This window comes from Oncorhynchus masou, chromosome 15 (genome assembly GCF_036934945.1).
Source record: "Oncorhynchus masou masou isolate Uvic2021 chromosome 15, UVic_Omas_1.1, whole genome shotgun sequence".
Lineage (NCBI taxonomy): Eukaryota > Metazoa > Chordata > Actinopteri > Salmoniformes > Salmonidae > Oncorhynchus > Oncorhynchus masou.
In genome coordinates, this window is record NC_088226.1 from 71,288,665 (window position 1) to 71,305,420 (window position 16,756).

At 44.0% G+C, this 16,756-nt stretch overlaps 1 protein-coding gene across 1 annotated transcript in view; it reads left to right on the top strand.

The window, feature by feature from the left end:
* The first annotated feature begins 5,363 nt into the window (after nt 1–5,363).
* The window catches only part of LOC135556762 (CD151 antigen-like), a 45,929-nt gene continuing 34,536 nt past the window's right edge, over nt 5,364–16,756 (top strand). The window contains exons 1-3 of the mRNA XM_064990193.1: nt 5,364–5,522; nt 13,219–13,300; nt 14,103–14,294. Coding sequence (XP_064846265.1) covers nt 13,220–13,300; nt 14,103–14,294 — 273 coding nt within the window. The 5' untranslated portion in view covers nt 5,364–5,522; nt 13,219. The remainder of the gene's footprint in view (nt 5,523–13,218; nt 13,301–14,102; nt 14,295–16,756) is intronic.

Sequence of the window (16,756 nt, forward strand, 5' to 3'; positions counted from 1 at the left end):
TGGTGGTGGTAACAGTCTGCTGGTGGTAACAGTCTACTGGTGGTAACAGTCTGGTGGTAACAGTCTACTGGTGGTGGTAACAGTCTACTGGTGGTAACAGTCTACTGGTGGTAACAGTCTACTGGTGGTGGTAACAGTCTACTGGTGGTGGTAACAGTCTACTGGTGGTGGTAACAGTCTACTGGTGGTGGTAACAGTCTACTGGTGGTAACAGTCTACTGGTGGTAACAGTCTGGTGGTGGTAACAGTCTGGCTGTGGTAACAGTCTGGTCGTAACAGTCTACTGGTGGTTACAGTCGACTGGTGGTGGTAACAGTCTGGTGGTGGTAACAGTCTGGTGGTGGCAACAGTCTGGTGGTGGTAGCAGTCTGGTGGTGGTAACAGTCTGGTGGTGGTAACAGTCTGGTGGTGGTAACAGTCTGGTGGTGGTAACAGTCTGGTGGTGGTAACAGTCTGGTGGTGGTAACAGTCTGGCTGTGGTAACAGTCTGGTCGTAACAGTCTACTGGTGGTAACAGTCTGGTGGTGGTAACAGTCTGGTGGTGGTAACAGTCTGGTGGTGGTAACAGTCTGGCTGTGGTAACAGTCTGGTGGTAACAGTCTACTGGTGGTAACAGTCTACTGGTGGTAACAGTCTACTGGTGGTAACAGTCTACTGGTGGTAACAGTCTGCTGATGGGAACAGTCTACTGGTGTTAACAGCCTGGTGTTAACAGCCTGGTGGTAACAGTCTGGTGGTGGTAACAGTCTGGTGGTGGTAACAGTCTGGTGGTGGTAACAGTCTGGTGGTGGTAACAGTCTGGCTGTGGTAACAGTCTGGTGGTAACAGTCTACTGGTGGTAACAGTCTACTGGTGGTAACAGTCTACTGGTGGTAACAGTCTACTGGTGGTAACAGTCTGCTGATGGGAACAGTCTACTGGTGTTAACAGCCTGGTGTTAACAGCCTGGTGGTAACAGTCTGGTGGTGGTAACAGTCTGGTGGTGGTAACAGTCTACTGGTGGTAACAGTCTACTGGTGGTAACAGTCTACTGGTGGTGGTAACAGTCTACTGGTGGTGGTAACTGTCTGGTGGTGGTAACAGTCTACTGGTGGTAACAGTCTGCTGATGGTAACAGTCTGGTGGTAACAGTCTGGTGGTGGTAACAGTCTACTGGTGGTAACAGTCTACTGGTGGTAACAGTCTACTGGTGGTAACAGTCTGGTGGTGGTAACTGTCTACTGGTGGTAACAGTCTACTGGTGGTAACAGTCTACTGGTGGTAACAGTCTGGTGGTGGTAACAGTCTACTGGTGGTAACAGTCTACTGGTGGTGGTAACAGTCTACTGATGGTGGTAACAGTCTGGTGGTGGTAACAGTCTGGCTGTGGTAACAGTCTGGTCGTAACAGTCTACTGGTGGTAACAGTCTGGTGGTGGTAACAGTCTGGTGGTGGTAACAGTCTGGTGGTGGTAACAGTCTGGCTGTGGTAACAGTCTGGTGGTAACAGTCTACTGGTGGTAACAGTCTACTGGTGGTAACAGTCTACTGGTGGTAACAGTCTACCGGTGGTAACAGTCTGCTGATGGTAACAGTCTACTGGTGGTAACAGTCTGCTGATGGTAACAGTCTACTGGTGTTAACAGTCTGGTGGTGGTAACAGTCTGGTGGTGGTAACAGTCTACTGGTGGTGGTAACAGTCTACTGGTGGTAACAGTCTACTGGTGGTGGTAACAGTCTACTGGTGGTGGTAACAGTCTACTGGTGGTAACAGTCTGGTGGTGGTAACAGTCTACTGGTGGTAACAGTCTACTGGTGGTAACAGTCTGGTGGTGGTAACAGTCTGGTGGTGGTAACAGTCTACTGGTGGTAACAGTCTACTGGTGGTAACAGTCTACTGGTGGTAACAGTCTGGTGGTGGTAACTGTCTACTGGTGGTAACAGTCTACTGGTGGTAACAGTCTGGTGGTGGTAACAGTCTGGTGGTGGTAACAGTCTACTGGTGGTAACAGTCTACTGGTGGTAACAGTTTACTGGTGGTAACAGTCTACTGGTCGTAACAGTCTACTGGTGGTAACAGTCTACTGGTGGTGGTAACAGTCTACTGATGGTAACAGTCTACTGATGGTAACAGCCTGGTGGTGGTAACAGTCTACTGGTGGTAACAGTCTGGTGGTGGTAACAGTCTGGTGGTGGTAACAGTCTACTGGTGGTGGTAACAGTCTGGTGGTGGTAACAGTCTACTGATGGTAACAGTCTACTGATGGTAACAGCCTGGTGGTGGTAACAGTCTACTGGTGGTAACAGTCTGGTGGTGGTAACAGTCTGGTGGTGGTAACAGTCTGGTGGTGGTAACAGCCTGGTGGTGGTAACAGCCTGGTGGTGGTAACTGTCTGGTGGTGGTAACAGCATGGTGGTAACAGCCTGGTGGTAACAGTCTGGTGGTGGTAACAGTCTGGTGGTGGTAACAGTCTGGTGGTGGTAACAGTCTGGTGGTGGTAACAGTCTACTGGTGGCAACAGTCTGGTGGTAACAGTCTACTGGTGGCAACAGTCTGGTGGTGGTAACAGCATGGTGGTAACAGCCTGGTGGTAACAGTCTGGTGGTGGTAACAGTCTGGTGGTGGTAACAGCATGGTGGTAACAGCCTGGTGGTGGTAACTGTCTGGTGGTGGTAACAGCATGGTGGTAACAGCCTGGTGGTAACAGTCTGGTGGTGGTAACAGTCTGGTGGTGGTAACAGTCTGGTGGTGGTAACAGCCTGGTGGTGGTAACAGCCTGGTGGTGGTAACAGCCTGGTGGTGGTAACAGTCTGGTGGTGGTAACAGCCTGGTGGTAACAGTCTGGTGGTGGTAACAGTCTACTGGTGTTAACAGTCTACTGGTGGTGGTAACAGTCTACTGGTGGTGGTAACAGTCTGGTTGTGGTAACAGTCTGGTCGTAACAGTCTACTGGTGGTTACAGTCTACTGGTGGTGGTAACAGTCTGGTGGTGGTAACAGTCTGGTGGTGGCAACAGTCTGGTGGAGGTAGCAGTCTGGTGGTGGTAACAGTCTGGTGGTGGTAACATTCTGGTGGTGGTAACAGTCTGGTGGTGGTAACAGCCTGGTGGTGGTAACAGCCTGGTGGTGGTAACTGTCTGGTGGTGGTAACAGCATGGTGGTAACAGCCTGGTGGTAACAGTCTGGTGGTGGTAACAGTCTGGTGGTGGTAACAGTCTGGTGGTGGTAACAGCCTGGTGGTGGTAACAGCCTGGTGGTGGTAACTGTCTGGTGGTGGTAACAGTGGTAACAGCATGGTGGTAACAGCCTGGTGGTGGTAACAGTCTGGTGGTGGTAACAGTCTGGTGGTGGTAACAGTCTGGTGGTGGTAACAGTCTACTGGTGGTGGTAACAGTCTGGTGGTGGTAACAGTCTGGTGGTGGTAACAGTCTACTGGTGGCAACAGTCTGGTGGTAACAGTCTACTGGTGGCAACAGTCTGGTGGTGGTAACAGCCTGGTGGTGGTAACAGCATGGTGGTAACAGCCTGGTGGTAACAGTCTGGTGGTGGTAACAGTCTGGTGGTGGTAACAGCATGGTGGTAACAGCCTGGTGGTGGTAACTGTCTGGTGGTGGTAACAGCATGGTGGTAACAGCCTGGTGGTAACAGTCTGGTGGTGGTAACATTCTGGTGGTGGTAACAGTCTGGTCGTGGTAACAGCCTGGTGGTGGTAACAGCCTGGTGGTGGTAACAGTCTGGTGGTGGTAACAGCCTGGTGGTAACAGCCTGGTGGTAACAGTCTGGTGGTGGTAACAGTCTGGTGGTGGTAACAGTCTGGTGGTGGTAACAGTCTGGTGGTGGTAACAGTCTACTGGTGGCAACAGTCTGGTGGTAACAGTGTACTGGTGGCAACAGTCTGGTGGTGGTAACAGCCTGGTGGTGGTCACAGCATGGTGGTAACAGCCTGGTGGTAACAGTCTGGTGGTGGTAACAGTCTGGTGGTGGTAACAGCATGGTGGTAACAGCCTGGTGGTAACAGTCTGGTGGTGGTAACAGTCTGGTGGTAACAGTCTACTGGTGGCAACAGTCTGGTGGTAACAGTCTACTGGTGGCAACAGTCTGGTGGTGGTAACAGCCTGGTGGTGGTAACAGTCTGGTGGTGGTAACAGTCTGGTGGTGGTAACAGCCTGGTGGTAACAGTCTGGTGGTGGTAACAGCCTGGTGGTGGTAACAGTCTGGTGGTGGTAACAGCCTGGTGGTAACAGTCTGGTGGTGGTAACAGCCTGGTGGTAACAGTCTGGTGGTGGTAACAGTCTGGTGGTGGTAACAGCCTGGTGGTGGTAACAGTCTGGTGGTGGTAACAGCCTGGTGGTGGTAACAGTCTGGTGGTTGTAACAGTCTGGTGGTAACAGTCTGGTGATAACAGCCTGGTGGTGGTAACAGTCTGGTGGTAACAGTCTGGTGGTAACAGCCTGGTGGTAACAGTCTGGTGGTGGTAACAGCCTGGTGGTGGTAACAGTCTGGTGGTGGGAACAGTCTGGTGGTGGGAACAGTCTGGTGGTAACAGCCTGGTGGTGGTAACAGTCTGGTGGTGGGAACAGTCTACTCTTGTCTTACCTCTCTGCTGTCTCCTTGTCTTACCTCTCTGCCGTCTCCTTGTCATACCTCTCTGCCGTCTCCTTGTCTTACCTCTCTGCTGTCTCCTTGTCTTACCTCTCTGCTGTCTCCTTGTCTTACCTCTCTGCTGTCTCCTTGTCTTACCTCTCTGCTGTCTCCTTGTCTTACCTCTCTGCTGTCTCCTTGTCTTACCTCTCTGCTGTCTCCTTGTCTTACCTCTCTGCCGTCTCCTTTCTTACCTCTCTGCTGTCTCTTTGTCTTTCTTCTCTGCTGTCTCCTTGTCTTACCTCTCTGCTGTCTCCTTGTCTTACCTCTCTGCTGTCTCCTTGTCTTACCTCTCTGCTGTCTCCTTGTCTTACCTCTCTGCTGTCTCCTTGTCTTACCTCTCTGCCGTCTCCTTGTCTTACCTCTCTCCCGTCTCCTTGTCTTACCTCTCTGCTGTCTCCTTTTCTTACCTCTCTGCTGTCTCCTTGTCTTTCCTCTCTGCTGTCTCCTTGTCTTATCTCTCTGCTGTCTCCTTGTCTTACCTCTCTGCTGTCTCCTTGTCTTTCATCTCTGCTGTCTCCTTGTCTTACCTCTCTGCTGTCTCCTTGTCTTACCTCTCTGCTGTCTCCTTGTCTTACCTCTCTGCTGTCTCCTGGTCTTTCCTCTCTGCTGTCTCCTTGTCTTATCTCTCTGCTGTCTCCTTGTCTTACCTCTCTGCTGTCTCCGTGTCATACCTCTCTGCTAAAAGGGGCACGGCAGGTTAAAGGCACAGCAGAGCAGGAGCTTATATCAGTGTCAGTTGCGAGCTCAGCCTGTTGCTCATAACCTTCACGGAGAGCAGGCAGACAGACAGACGGACAGTACCACCGCCGTGACAGTGGAGTAGAGAGCGGTGCATTTCACAGTCTCTGGTAAGACTGTTTACCTCCGAAGGGGTGAGGAGGATTCGCAGTTTGAGTTCAGGTAGGAGTCTTCAGTTTTACTTCCGAACCACCAAGGACACGGACATAGTCAGAATGTGACGCGGTGTGTTGCTGCTAGAGACAGACAGGCATTTGGAGACACACAGGAATTTACACACAGTTCACATAAATTATATACAAAATAGATCAAATGAACATAGAGCTGTAAGAGAATGAATATAGAGTTGTAGGAGAAGGAACATAGAGTTGTAGTAGAAGGAACATAGAGTTGTAGGAGAAGGAACGTAGAGTTGTAGGAGAAGGAACGTAGAGTTGTAGGAGAATGAACGTAGAGTTGTAGGAGAATGAACGTAGAGTTGTTGGAGAATGAACGTAGAGTTGTTGGAGAATGAACGTAGAGTTGTTGGAGAATGAACGTAGAGTTGTAGGAGAAGGAACGTAGAGTTGTAGGAGAATGAACGTAGAGTTGTAGGAGAATGAACGTAGAGTTGTAGGAGAATGAACGTAGAGTTGTAGGAGAATGAACGTAGAGTTTTCGGAGAACGAACGTAGAGTTGTCGGAGAACGAACGTAGAGTTGTCGGAGAACGAACGTAGAGCTGTATGAGAACGAACGTAGAGCTGTAGGAGAACGAACGTAGAGCTGTAGGAGAACGAACGTAGAGCTGTAGGAGAACGAACGTAGAGCTGTAGGAGAACGAACGTAGAGCTGTAGGAGAACGAACGTAGAGCTGTAGGAGAACGAACGTAGAGCTGTAGGAGATCGAACGTAGAGCTGTAGGAGAACGAACGTAGAGCTGTAGGAGAACGAACATAGAGCTGTAGGAGAACGAAAATAGAGTTGTAGGAGAATGAACATAGAGCTGTAGGAGAATGAACATAGAGCTGTAGGAGAATGAACATAGAGCTGTAGGAGAATGAACATAGAGCTGTAGGAGAATGAACATAGAGCTGTAGGAGAATGAACATAGAGCTGTAGGAGAATGAACATAGAGCTGTAGGAGAATGAACGTAGAGCTGTAGGAGAATGAACGTAGAGCTGTAGGAGAATGAACATAGAGCTGTAGGAGAATGAACGCAGAGCTGTAGGAGAATGAACGTAGAGCTGTAGGAGAATGAACATAGAGCTGTAGGAGAATGAACATAGAGCTGTAGGAGAATGAACGCAGAGCTGTAGGAGAATGAACATAGAGCTGTAGGAGAATGAACGCAGAGCTGTAGGAGAATGAACGTAGAGCTGTAGGAGAATGAACATAGAGCTGTAGGAGAATGAACAGTGGACATAGAAATATAGAGGATTTACACATTTACAGTATCAACATAAATATCTAACCAAATATCTGTATGTACAGTTCAGATACAGTATGTACAGTTCAGATACAGTATAGTACAGTAATGTACAGTTCAGATACAGTACAGTACGGTTCAGATAGAGTATAGTACAGTTCAGATACAGTATAGTACAGTATGTCCAGTTCAGATACAGTATAGTACAGTATATCCAGTTCAGATACAGTATGTATAGTTCAGATACAGTATAGTACAGTTCAGATACAGTACAGTTCAGATACAGTATAGTACAGTTCAGATACAGTATAGTACAGTATGTACACTTCAGATACAGTATAGTACAGTTCAGATACAGTATATTAGTGTGTACAGTTCAGATACAGTATAGTACAGTATGTCCAGTTCAGATACAGTATAGTACAGTATGTACAGTTCAGATACAGTACAGTACAGTTCAGATACAGTATAGTACAGTATAGTACAGTATGTCCTGTTCAGATACAGTATAGTACAGTTCAGATACAGTATATTAGTGTGTACAGTTCAGATACAGTATGTACAGTATAGTACAGTTCAGATACAGTACAGTTCAGATACAGTATGTACAGTATAGTACAGTTCAGATATAGTACAGTTCAGATACAGTATTGTACAGTATGTACAGTTCAGATACAGTATAGTACAGTATAGTACAGTTCAGATACAGTATAGTACAGTTCAGATACAGTATAGTTCAGATACAGTATAGTACAGTATGTACAGTTCAGATACAGTGTAGTACAGTTCAGATACAGTATAGTACAGTTCAGATACAGTATAGTACAGTTCAGATACAGTATAGTACAGTATGTACAGTTCAGATACAGTACAGTACAGTTCAGATACAGTATAGTACAGTTCAGATGCAGTATAGTACAGTATAGTACAGTTCAGATACAGTATAGTACAGTTCAGATACAGTGTAGTACAGTATAGTACAGTATAGTACAGTTCAGATACAGTGTAGTACAGTATAGTACAGTATAGTACAGTTCAGATACAGTATAGTACAGTTCAGATACAGTATAGTACAGTATAGTACAGTTCAGATACAGTATAGTACAGTTCAGATACAGTGTAGTACAGTTCAGATACAGTACAGTTCAGATACAGTATAGTACAGTTCAGATACAGTATAGTACAGTATAGTACAGTTCAGATACAGTATAGTACAGTATAGTACAGTTCAGATACAGTATAGTACAGTATAGTACAGTTCAGATACAGTATAGTACAGTATAGTACAGTTCAGATACAGTATAGTACAGTTCAGATACAGTTCAGTACAGTATAGTACAGTATGTACAGTTCAGATACAGTATAGTACAGTATAGTACAGTTCAGATACAGTATAGTACAGTTCAGATACAGTATAGTACAGTATACAGTTCAGATACAGTATAGTACAGTATAGTACAGTTCAGATACAGTATAGTACAGTTCAGATACAGTATACAGTATAGTACAGTTCAGATACAGTATAGTACAGTTCAGATACAGTATAGTACAGTATGTACAGTTCAGATACAGTATAGTACAGTATAGTACAGTATAGTACAGTTCAGATACAGTGTAGTACAGTATAGTACAGTAGATAGTAGTATAGTACAGTATAGTACAGTTCAGATACAGTATAGTACAGTATAGTACAGTTCAGATACAGTATAGTACAGTATAGTACAGTTCAGATACAGTATAGTACAGTATAGTACAGTATAGTACAGTTCAGATACAGTGTAGTACAGTATAGTACAGTATAGTACAGTTCAGATACAGTACAGTAGATACAGTATAGTACAGTACAGTAGTATACAGTTCAGATACAGTATAGTACAGTATAGTACAGTATAGTACAGTTCAGATACAGTATAGTACAGTTCAGATACAGTATAGTACAGTATAGTACAGTTCAGATACAGTATAGTACAGTATAGTACAGTTCAGATACAGTATAGTACAGTTCAGATACAGTATAGTACAGTATGTACAGTTCAGATACAGTATAGTACAGTATAGTACAGTTCAGATACAGTATAGTACAGTTCAGATACAGTATAGTACAGTTCAGATACAGTATAGTACAGTATAGTACAGTTCAGATACAGTATAGTACAGTTCAGATACAGTATAGTACAGTATGTACAGTTCAGATACAGTATAGTACAGTTCAGATACAGTATAGTACAGTTCAGATACAGTATAGTACAGTATCAGAGATACAGTATAGTACAGTATCAGTTCAGATACAGTATAGTACAGTATACAGTACAGTTAGATACAGTATAGTACAGTTCAGATACAGTATAGTACAGTATAGTACAGTTCAGATACAGTATAGTACAGTTCAGATACAGTATAGTACAGTATAGTACAGTATAGTACAGTTCAGATACAGTTAGATACAGTATAGTATAGTACAGTTCAGATACAGTTCAGATACAGTATAGTACAGTACAGTACAGTATAGTACAGTATAGTACAGTTCAGATACAGTATAGTACAGTATAGTACAGTTCAGATACAGTATAGTACAGTTCAGATACAGTACAGTTCAGTACAGTATAGTACAGTATAGTACAGTTCAGATACAGTGTAGTACAGTTCAGATACAGTATAGTACAGTTCATACAGTATAGTACAGTTCAGATACAGTATAGTATAGTACAGTTCAGATACAGTATAGTACAGTATAGTACAGTTCAGATACAGTATAGTACAGTATGTACAGTTCAGATACAGTATAGTACAGTATAGTACAGTTCAGATACAGTATAGTACAGTATAGTACAGTTCAGATACAGTATAGTACAGTATAGTACAGTATAGTACAGTTCAGATACAGTGTAGTACAGTATAGTACAGTATAGTACAGTTCAGATACAGTATAGTACAGTATGTACAGTTCAGATACAGTATAGTACAGTATAGTACAGTTCAGATACAGTATAGTACAGTATAGTACAGTTCAGATACAGTATAGATACAGTATAGTACAGTTCAGATACAGTGTACAGTACAGTTCAGATACAGTATAGTACAGTTAGTACAGTATAGTACAGTTCAGATACAGTATAGTAGTATGTACAGTTCAGTTCAGATACAGTATAGTACAGTATGTACAGTTCAGATACAGTGTAGTACAGTTCAGATACAGTTAGATACAGTATAGTACAGTATAGTACAGTATAGTACAGTTCAGATACAGTATAGTACAGTTCAGATACAGTATAGTACAGTTCAGATACAGTATAGTACAGTTCAGATACAGTATAGTACAGTTCAGATACAGTGTAGTACAGTATGTACAGTTCAGATACAGTATAGTACAGTTCAGATACAGTATAGTACAGTTCAGATACAGTATAGTACAGTTCAGATACAGTATAGTACAGTTCAGATACAGTATAGTACAGTTCAGATACAGTATAGTACAGTATAGTACAGTTCAGATACAGTATAGTACAGTATAGTACAGTATAGTACAGTTCAGATACAGTATAGTACAGTTCAGATACAGTATAGTACAGTATAGTACAGTATAGTACAGTTCAGATACAGTATAGTACAGTATGTTCAGTTCAGAGATCAAACAGTGTTTCTGCTTCTACTCATAGGGAGAAACCAGGGAGGGAGATGCCAAAGAGGCACGGCAGGTTTTCCCTGACAGGCTGTTTACATGATATGACTTAGTGAAGTGCGACGGGATTTTGTTGAGACTGACGTTTACAGTTATTTTATTTTACCTTTATTTAACCAGGCAGTTAAGAACAAATTCTTATTTTCAATGACGGCCTGGGAACAGTGGGTTAACTGCCTGTTCAGGGGCAGAACCACAGATTTGTACCTTGTCAGCTCGGGGATTCGAACTTGCAACCTTTCGGTTACTAGTCCAACGCTCTAACCACTAGGCTACCTGCCGCCCCTCCACTCTAACCACTAGGCTACCCTGCCGCCCCTACATTCTAACCACTAGGCGACCCTGCCGCCCCTCCACTCTAACCACTAGGCTACCTGCCTCCTCTACACTCTAACCACTAGGCTACCTGCCGCCCCTCCACTCTAACCACTAGGCTACCTGCCGCCCCTCCACTCTAACCACTAGGCTACCTGCCGCCCCTCCACTCTAACCACTAGGCTACCCTGCCGCCCCTACATTCTAACCACTAGGCGACCCTGCCGCCCCTCCACTCTAACCACTAGGCTACCTGCCGCCTCTACACTCTAACCACTAGGCTACCTGCCGCCCCTCCACTCTAACCACTAGGCTACCTGCCGCCCCTCCACTCAAACCACTAGGCTACCTGCCGCCCCTCCATTCTAACCACTAGGCTACCCTGCCGCCCCTCCATTCTAACCACTAGGCTACCCTGCCGCCCCTACACTCTAACCACTAGGCTACCCTGCCGCCCCTACACTCTAACCACTAGGCTACCCTGCCGCCCTCCACTCTAACCACTAGGCTTCCCTGCCGCCCCTACACTCTAACCACTAGGCTACCTGCCGCCTCTACACTCTAACCACTAGGCCACCTGCCGCCTCTACACTCTAACCACTAGGCCACCTGCCGTCCTCTACACTCTAACCACTAGGCTACCTGCCACCTCTACACTCTAACCACTAGGCTACCTGCCGCCTCTCCACTCTAACCACTAGGCTACCTGCCGCCTCTACACTCTAACCACTAGGCTACCTGCCACCTCTACACTCTAACCACTAGGCTACCTGCCACCTCTACACTCTAACCACTAGGCTACCTGCCACCTCTACACTCTAACCACTAGGCTACCTGCTGCCTCTAGATGATAAGGCGGTATGTGTCATGTTGGATTTTGTTTTTGTGTTTGTGTCTCGTCTCCACTGACATGAAGACTACGTTATTTTGACCATTTGAACAGACGTAAACACGTGGACTGACGACTCGGTGATGCTATGTGATTTCTCAATGCCCCGATATTGCTAAATCTAAGCTGACACAACCCATCTGACATAGTGAACCATTGCCTAAGAAGGCTCAAGAGCCGTAATAATAAACAAGGGTACAAAACCTCACAACTCGTTCAAGACAGATCACCGGCTGTATTTTCTTGTGTGCAGTTAACCACTAGACTACCTGGATCTAGTTGTTCCTGTCAGTACCACTAGGTTACCTGTCAGTACCTGGATCTAGTTGTTCCTGTCAGTACCTGGATCTACACTCTAACCAGTTGTTCCTGTCAGTACCTAGATCTAGTTGTTCCTGTCATGTTGGATTTTTGTTTTGTGTACCTGGATCTAGTTGTTCCACTGTCACCTGGATCTAGTTGTTTTGACCATTTGAACAGACGTAAACACGTGGACTGGACTCTGATGCTAGTGATTTCTCAATGCCCCGTACCTGCTAAATCTAGTTGTTCAACCCATCTGACATAGTGAACCTGGATCTAGTTGTTCCTGTCAAACCTGGATCTAGTTGTTCAAGACAGATCAGTACCTGATTGTTCCTGTCAGTACCTTTGTTGTTCCTGTGTGGATCTAGTTAGGGTCAGCAGTACCTGGATCTAGTTGTTCCTGTCAGTACCTGGATCTAGTTGTTCCTCTCAGTACCTGGATCTAGTTGTTCCTGTCAGTACCTGGATCTAGTTGTTCCTGTCAGTACCTGGATCTAGTTGTTCCTGTCAGTACCTGGATCTAGTTGTTCCTGTCAGTACCTGGATCTAGTTGTTCCTGTCAGTACCTGGATCTAGTTGTTCCTGTCAGTACCTGGATCTAGTTGTTCCTGTCAGTACCTGGATCTAGTTGTTCCTGTCAGTACCTGGATCTAGTTGTTCCCGATGTTTCTCTAAACCAGGCTGTAGGCTACATGTGCACCACCAAGTCAGAACAGTAGAGTAAGTTAGAGGCGGAAAAGGACCAAATGATTAGGGTGAGGCACATGGGCTACTAACAGCTTACTACACAACATACACTTAGTATTACTTTCTAAGCTACAGTGTACACATCTCCCTGGCATATTACGTCATTTATAGAGCAGCATTCAATACATTTTTTGCACTCACCTTTTTGTGCTGTGCTCACTTGAACAGGAAGGTGGCATGGCGGTCCTTTCCTGTGGGCAAATTTCATCAGCAAAGTCTGTCATTCTCTGGATTAATGAGTAATGTTTATTTTATGTATGGAGATGGAGCTGCATATCTGTATTCCCAGTCACTCCAAAATCCATCGACTAGGGCCTAAAGAATTTATTTCAATTGACTGACTTCATTATATGATCTGAACTGAAACTACGGAATAATCTTTGAAATTGTTGCATGTCGCGTGTAATACTTTTGTAAATTCAATTTACTAAAAAAGACCAAACTTACCGAAAAAATATATACTATATAGACCAACAAACTTAAAAATAACACGTGTATGTTCTCTTGTTTTCAGGATGGAGACATATGATGAGAAAAACACATGTGGGATGATTTGTCTGAAATATCTGCTATTGACCTTTAACCTTCTCTTCTGGGTGAGTCTGCCTGTCTGCCTGTCTGTCTACTATTGACCTTTAACCTTCTCTTCTGGGTGAGTCTGCCTGTCTGCCTGTCTGTCTACTATTGACCTTTAACCTTTGCTTCTGGGTGAGTCTGCCTGTCTGTCTACTATTGACCTTTAACCTTTGCTTCTGGGTGAGTCTGCCTGTCTGTCTACTGTTGACCTTTAACCTTTGCTTCTGGGTGAGTCTGCCTGTCTGTCTACTATTGACCTTTAACCTTTGCTTCTGGGTGAGTCTGTCTGTCTGTCTACTATTGACCTGTCTATCTGCTATGTCTGTTGTCTGTCTGCCTGTCTGTCAGCCTGCCTGTCTGTCTGTCTGCCTGTCTGTCTGTCTGGCAGAACAACATATTTTTGGGGGCAGAAATGTTGCTTAACTTGTCCTATATGTTATAACAAAGCAGTAGATTCTATAGATGGGTTTAACCCTTTGCATGTCTATACACTAAATGAACCTGAAACAATATCAACCGTTAAGTAAGTCTCTAACCTGTCTGTGTTCTGATAGTCTCATACTGCCTGTATTTGATTGGTGCTAGGAATCTACTAGTTATCATTTGATTGGTGCTAGGAATCTACTAGTTATCATTTGATTGGTGCTAGGAATCTACTAGTTATCATGCTATTGAACATTGTCTGTGTTCTGAATTGAAATAATTGAATTTAATGGAATTGATTTGAAAGGGAATTGAATTGAGTGGTTTTGAATTCCACTGCTGTGTGAGCGTGCGTGCGTGCGTGTGTGTGTGTGTGTGTGTGTGTGTGTCCTCTTTCAGCTGGCAGGTGGAGTGGTGATGGCGGTGGGGGTGTGGACCCTCGTAGAGAAGAGTGACTACATCAGCCTCCTCAACTCCACCTTCTACTCTGCCTCTGCCTACATCCTCATAGCTGCCGGGGCTATCGTTGTCTTCACTGGGATCGTAGGCTGCTGTGCCACCCTCAAGGAGATGAGGAGTCTGCTTATAGTGGTGATCCTCCAATCAATCAATCAATCAATCACTCAACCAATCAATCAACCAATCACTCAACCAATCAACCAATCAATCAACCAACCAATCACTCAACCAATCACTCAACCAATCACTCAACCAATCACTCAACCAACCAATCAATCAATCAATCAATCAACCAATCACTCAATCAACCAATCCCTCAACCAATCAATCAATCAACCAATCAACCAATCACTCAACCAATCAATCAACCAATCACTCAACCAATCAATCAACCAATCACTCAACCAATCAATCAACAAATCACTCAACCAATCACTCAACCAATCACTCAACCAATCACTCAACCAATCACTCAACCAATCACTCAATCAACCAATCACTCAACCAACCAATCAACCAATCAACCAATCAATCCATTTACAAAGCCCTATATCAAATCAGCAGTTGTGACACAGTGTCTCGAAACCAGAAACACTCTAACTAACACACGATATCAATCAAACGTAATGGTACACATTCACACTGGTTTTACCTTATAAACATAATATAACATTATACCGGAAACGACATTCACACAGCTTCTTCTACACCCTTTACTTTCGGATCAAAATTATTTAATATATTAATATATACAGTGCCTTGCAAAAGTATTCGGCCCCCTTGAACTTTGCGACCTTTTGCCACATTTCAGGCTTCAAACATAAAGATATAAAACTGTATTTTTTTGTGAAGAATCAACAAGTGGGACACAATCATGAAGTGGAACGACATTTATTGGATATTTCAAACTTTTTTAACAAATCAAAAACTGAAAAATTGGGCGTGCAAAATTATTCATCCCCCTTAAGTTAATACTTTGTAGCGCCACCTTTTGCTGCGATTACAGCTGTAAGTCGCTTGGGGTATGTCTCTATCAGTTTTGCACATCGAGAGACTGAAATTTTTCCCATTCCTCCTTGCAAAACAGCTCGAGCTCAGTGAGGTTGGATGGAGAGCATTTGTGAACAGCAGTTTTCAGTTCTTTCCACAGATTCTCGATTGGATTCAGGTCTGGACTTTGACTTGGCCATTCTAACACCTGGATATGTTTATTTTTTAACCATTCCATTGTAGATTTTGCTTTATGTTTTGGATCATTGTCTTGTTGGAAGACAAATCTCCATCCCAGTCTCAGGTCTCCATCAGGTTTTCTTCCAGAATGGTCCTGTATTTGGCTCCATCCATCTTCCCATCAATTTTAACCATCTTCCCTGTCCCTGCTGAAGAAAAGCAGGCCCAAACCATGATGCTGCCACCACCATGTTTGACAGTGGGGATGGGTGATGAGCTGTGTTGCTTTTACGCCAAACATAACGTTTTGCATTGTTGACAAAAAGTTCAATTTTGGTTTCATCTGACCAGAGCACCTTCTTCCACATGTTTGGTGTGTCTCCCAGGTGGCTTGTGGCAAACTTTAAACAACACTTTTTATGGATATCTTTAAGAAATGGCTTTCTCCTTGCCACTCTTCCATAAAGGCCAGATTTGTGCAATATACGACTGATTGTTGTCCTATGGACAGAGTCTCCCACCTCAGCTGTAGATCGCTGCAGTTCATGCAGAGTGATCATGGGCCTTTTGGCTGCATCTCTGATCAGTCTTCTCCTTGTATGAGCTGAAGGTTTAGAGGGACGGCCAGGTCTTGGTAGATTTGCAGTGGTCTGATACTCCTTCCATTTCAATATTATCGCTTGCACAGTGCTCTTTGGGATGTTTAAAGCTTGGGAAATCTTTTTGTATCCAAATCCGGCTTTAAACTTCTTCACAACAGTATCTCGGACCTGCCTGGTGTGTTCCTTGTTCTTCATGATGCTCTCTGCGCTTTTAACGGACCTCTGAGACTATCACAGTGCAGGTGCATTTATACGGAGACTTGATTACACACAAGTGGATTGTATTTATCATCATCAGTCATTTAGGTCAACATTGGATCATTCAGAGATCCTCACTGAACTTCTGGAGAGAGTTTGCTGCACTGAAAGTAAAGGGGCTGAATAATTTTGCACGCCCAATTTTTCAGTTTTTGATTTGTTAAAATAGTTTGAAATATCCAATAAATGTCGTTCCACTTCATGATTGTGTCCCACTTGTTGTTGATTCTTCACAAAAAAATACAGTTTTATATCTTTATGTTTGAAGCCTGAAATGTGGAAAAAGGTCGCAAAGTTCAAGGGGGCCGAATACTTTCGCAAGGCACTGTATATATATATATAAACATTCAAATCCGTTCGCATATAAACTCCTGCCAATTAAACACACAAAAAAAATACAAAAAAACGCATTTTTCAGAGGCAGAAGAAAAGTGTAATAGATGTATGTACACTACCGTTCAAAAGTTTGGGGTCACTTGGAAAATATCCTTGTTTTTTGAAAGAAAAGCAAATGTTTTTTTTTGTCCATTTTAAAATAACATCAAATTGATCAGAAATATAATT